Source organism: Populus alba, chromosome 5 (genome assembly GCF_005239225.2).
Source record: "Populus alba chromosome 5, ASM523922v2, whole genome shotgun sequence".
NCBI lineage: Eukaryota > Viridiplantae > Streptophyta > Magnoliopsida > Malpighiales > Salicaceae > Populus > Populus alba.
In genome coordinates, this window is record NC_133288.1 from 3,091,477 (window position 1) to 3,095,093 (window position 3,617).

A 3,617-nucleotide genomic window follows, 5' to 3' on the forward strand; every position below is an offset into this window, starting at 1 on the left:
ATCAAGGTTAATGGAATGTAAATTATTTCTTGTTTTGCTCAAATTCCTATAAAAATATAAATTTAAAAAAAACAACATGAATATAAATCATATATATTAGTGATAAATCTAATTTTAAAAAAATTAATATCATTGTTAATGAAAATAGTAATAATAGTTTTTAATATTATTATTATTATCATTGTTATTGAAAATAGTAATGAAAAAAAGTTTTTTATACTTGGATGGTTTAATTAATTAAATTGAAGCATGTTTAATTTTAATTCAATGGTTTTTTCAAGACCGGAATGGAACATGTGAAATGAAACCGGAACATTCTGGACAGAATTTAGCTGAAAAATCCGGAACAGACCGAGATTTAAAATAAAATAAAAATTATTTTGTTTTGTTTTGTTTTTTAAATATATATAGAATATTTCAATTATTTTAGATCAAACAGAACAAAATTGATAATCTTAATGCTAATTCAGGTTCGTTGTTTCTTGCATGTACTTGAATTTCAGAATTCTCATGCAGTGCTAAAAGGAAGAAAAAAAATTAAATAAAGAAAAAAAGTTTTGCCCATGGTTATTAAACTTGTTCCGGTCTAGCCGGTTGACGTGGTGATTAGCCGACCTGGAACCTGACCCATTTGAGCATTGGTCGCAGTCACATGGTTCGGTGTACAGTGATAGTTGCTCATTGAAAATAATCAATGTACAGTATGCATAGTTTGGTTGGATATGAAGCCAAGGTGGTCCGAGTTTTTAATTCACCATCATTTTCATTTTCAATGGAGTGTCAAGACAAAACACCATATGTTCACGGGAGAGCCCATCACTCAAAATTATTAAACTCGCCTGACCTGGAACTTAGAGGTTGCTGGTTAAATGGATTAATTTAAATTGATTTAGGTTAATCTAAATGGTATTATTTTAAAACAATAAAGTTAAAATAAATTTTGATCCGGCTATAAATTAATTTCTCAAGTAATTAAAATTTAATCAGGTTAATTCCTATCTGATTTTTGATCAAGTTTAGCTAAAAACATAAAATTATCGTAATAAATAAATTTCTGTGTGCAGAGTGATCTTCGAGTGGAGTAAATATTAATTTAATGTATTTTTAAAGTGAACGTAAACACAGTACAAAACCTGTAAATAAAAGAAAGAATGCATCGAGTTGAGAGGGAAGAAAGAAAACAAAAAACACACAAACCCAGAGAGAAGGGAGGGAAAGTAAAAGACCAATAATACTAAGAAGAGTAACTTCACATCCTCATTATAGCGGTCTACTCTCTACTATAAAAGCAAGAAAGAATCTTTAGCTACAAAGACCCTTTTCTTGCTTTTAAACTTTTTCAAAGAAATTAATGCACTTCATCTAGTTCTACACGCTAGAAGATCTGCAAAGTAACTTAGCTAGCAAAGAACTTGAGAAAAGCTAACAATGGATAGTGTGGTTCAGTTGCAAAGGCAGTTAGTCGACTACGCAGGCCAACTGTTTAATGAGGTCAGTGCATAACTTGCAATATGTTAACATTACTGTAGATATGTCTTGAAGAGAAGCAGAAGATATGCTTAGGTTTTGTTTTGTTTTTGTTTTTGTTTCTACATTGCTTGGTCTTTCTCTGGCTGGTTGATGATGAGTTCTTTGTGTGTGTGAAGGGATTTTTGGATGAGCAGTTTAACCAACTTCAGCAACTTCAAGATGAGAGCAACCCAGATTTTGTAGTTGAACTGGTGACTCTTTTCTTTGAAGACTCTGAAAAGCTTCTCAATGAGCTAGCCAAAGATTTGTGAGAATTTTTACTCTGTAGTTCTCCTATAACATTTCTTTTTCTTCTTTATTTTGTGTTAAATATCTTGGTAGATTCCACTGTCCTAATGTAATTATTTTTGGTATTGAATAGAGAGCAGCAAAGTATAGATTACAGAAAAATTGATGCTCATGTTCACCAGTTGAAGGGCAGCAGCTCCAGGTGATCTCCAATCACCTTGTTTAACTGGAAGCTTAAGGGTTTTTTTTTTTTTTTTTTCCTTCAGTGGATGAAATTTGTTTCCACTTTCTCCAACAATGTCAACCAGCACATATAACAGATTTTGACTGTTACTGTTATGGTTTCGGAGCTTAAAGTCAAATTTGTAACACAAAACTTGTCGCTTTCTTGAAGCAAATGACTCACCATTGGCAGTACTGCTGGCTAAAGAGTTTTACACTCAAATTTCAAATCAGTGTAGTTGTCTATGCAATGTTCAGTTTTACTTCTCAACTTTGTTTTATTCATGGTTAATTGATCCTAAAAATTTGGGTGATGGCTATATAACATTGTTGCACCACACCAATTTTGGCTATATATCATGGGAATTTTTTTTTCTTTTATATCTCTTCCATCTCGTATATACCATTAAAAGAGGTCTTGAAATAACAGCATTGGGGTTCAAAGAGTTCAGAAAGTCTGCATTGCCTTCCGCAACTACTGCGAGGAGCGAAATATTGAAGGGTAAGTTTATTTTCAACTAATATTTCAGATTGTTTCGGTGTAGCTTTACCCCACAAATTGTTAGTTTCAATCTTAAAAAAGTATTGTTATCCACTGTTTCATGTTTCTGGTGTCAAATTGGGTGTGGTGTAGGTGTCAAAAATGTCTCCAGCAAGTGAAGAATGAGTACTCCCTGGTGAAAACTAAGCTTGAAACTCTGTTCAAGGTAAGAGGAAATAAGAGAAAAAGGGAGAAAGAATTTAACTTGTTAAGAATGAACATTGTTTCACAAGCAACTGATTTATATTTGTATGATTGCAGCTTGAGCAACAGGTTTTGGCAGCAGGAGGGTCAATTCCTTGGCCAATGTGATGATGTGAAAATCTTTGCAGAAGATCATAGCTAGAGACAGCTAGTAAAGTGGGATTTTGGACATGTAGAGAAGCTTTTGTTCTCTTTCTTCATTGCTCTACTTTCTTTCCACATTTCCTGTTGTGTGATTAAGCTCTGAACAGTTCAAATTATTTTAGCTTAAGTTTGTAGTATATCCAACGCCTGAGCAATGATGAAGAATGTGAATAAACCAGTACTTCGTTGATTATTGCTCTTCTTTCTGCTTAAAGAATGGTATATTATTACTAATGGCCATCTAATCTAGTGGTACTCTTCCCACCATGACGATCAGGACTCAAGTTTAAATCATCTTTGTTACGTTAAAAAAAAAAAAGGAAGGAAAGGAGATGCAGATCAATAATGGAAAAAAGACTTTAAGATAGCATCTAGAGAACTTAATTTTCTTCAACAGTAAAGAAGAACCTCTATGCTCCTCAATTTGTTTCATTCTTCCGTTGAACTTTGAAAGCCTATGGACGAACTGCAGTTTAAAGGTAGATAGAGATGCATTGTTGCAAAACTGAGTTGTAATTTGTACACATTATGTTTGGATGGAAGAAGGGTAGGGTTAGCAAAGGTAAGTAATGGAAGGGAATGTTTGTATTTCAACCTTTTCTCTTATTTGGATATATAAGAATATATGCAACTAAGCATCATATTAGTTAATTTTTAATGGTTAGATAAAAGTTGGAATTTTTTTCTTTTTTTCTTTTTATTTCTTAGTGGGGTTAGAACTTTCACATAGTTAAGGAAGGTGTGAAGT

General features: G+C 32.6%; 1 protein-coding gene across 1 annotated transcript; it reads left to right on the forward strand.

Annotated features, from left to right (window-relative positions):
* The first annotated feature begins 1,057 nt into the window (after positions 1-1,057).
* LOC118051434 (histidine-containing phosphotransfer protein 1) lies at positions 1,058-3,121 on the forward strand. The gene is made up of 6 exons (XM_035062078.2): positions 1,058-1,491; positions 1,647-1,777; positions 1,892-1,960; positions 2,411-2,482; positions 2,615-2,687; positions 2,783-3,121. Exons 1-6 carry the CDS (start codon positions 1,429-1,431, stop codon positions 2,831-2,833), a joined length of 459 nt encoding a protein of 152 aa, XP_034917969.1. The 5' UTR covers positions 1,058-1,428; the 3' UTR covers positions 2,834-3,121.
* The last annotated feature ends 496 nt before the right edge of the window (positions 3,122-3,617 follow it).

Excerpts from the sequence above, each read along its gene's own strand:
- LOC118051434 (XM_035062078.2), top strand. The coding sequence starts at position 1,429 with ATGGATAGTGTGGTTCAGTTGCAAAGGCAGTTAGTCGACTACGCAGGC. Across the intron at positions 1,492-1,646 it reads CAGGCCAACTGTTTAATGAG|GGATTTTTGGATGAGCAGTT; the intron begins GTCAGTGCATAA and ends GTGTGTGTGAAG. Across the intron at positions 2,483-2,614 it reads GAGGAGCGAAATATTGAAGG|GTGTCAAAAATGTCTCCAGC; the intron begins GTAAGTTTATTT and ends GGTGTGGTGTAG.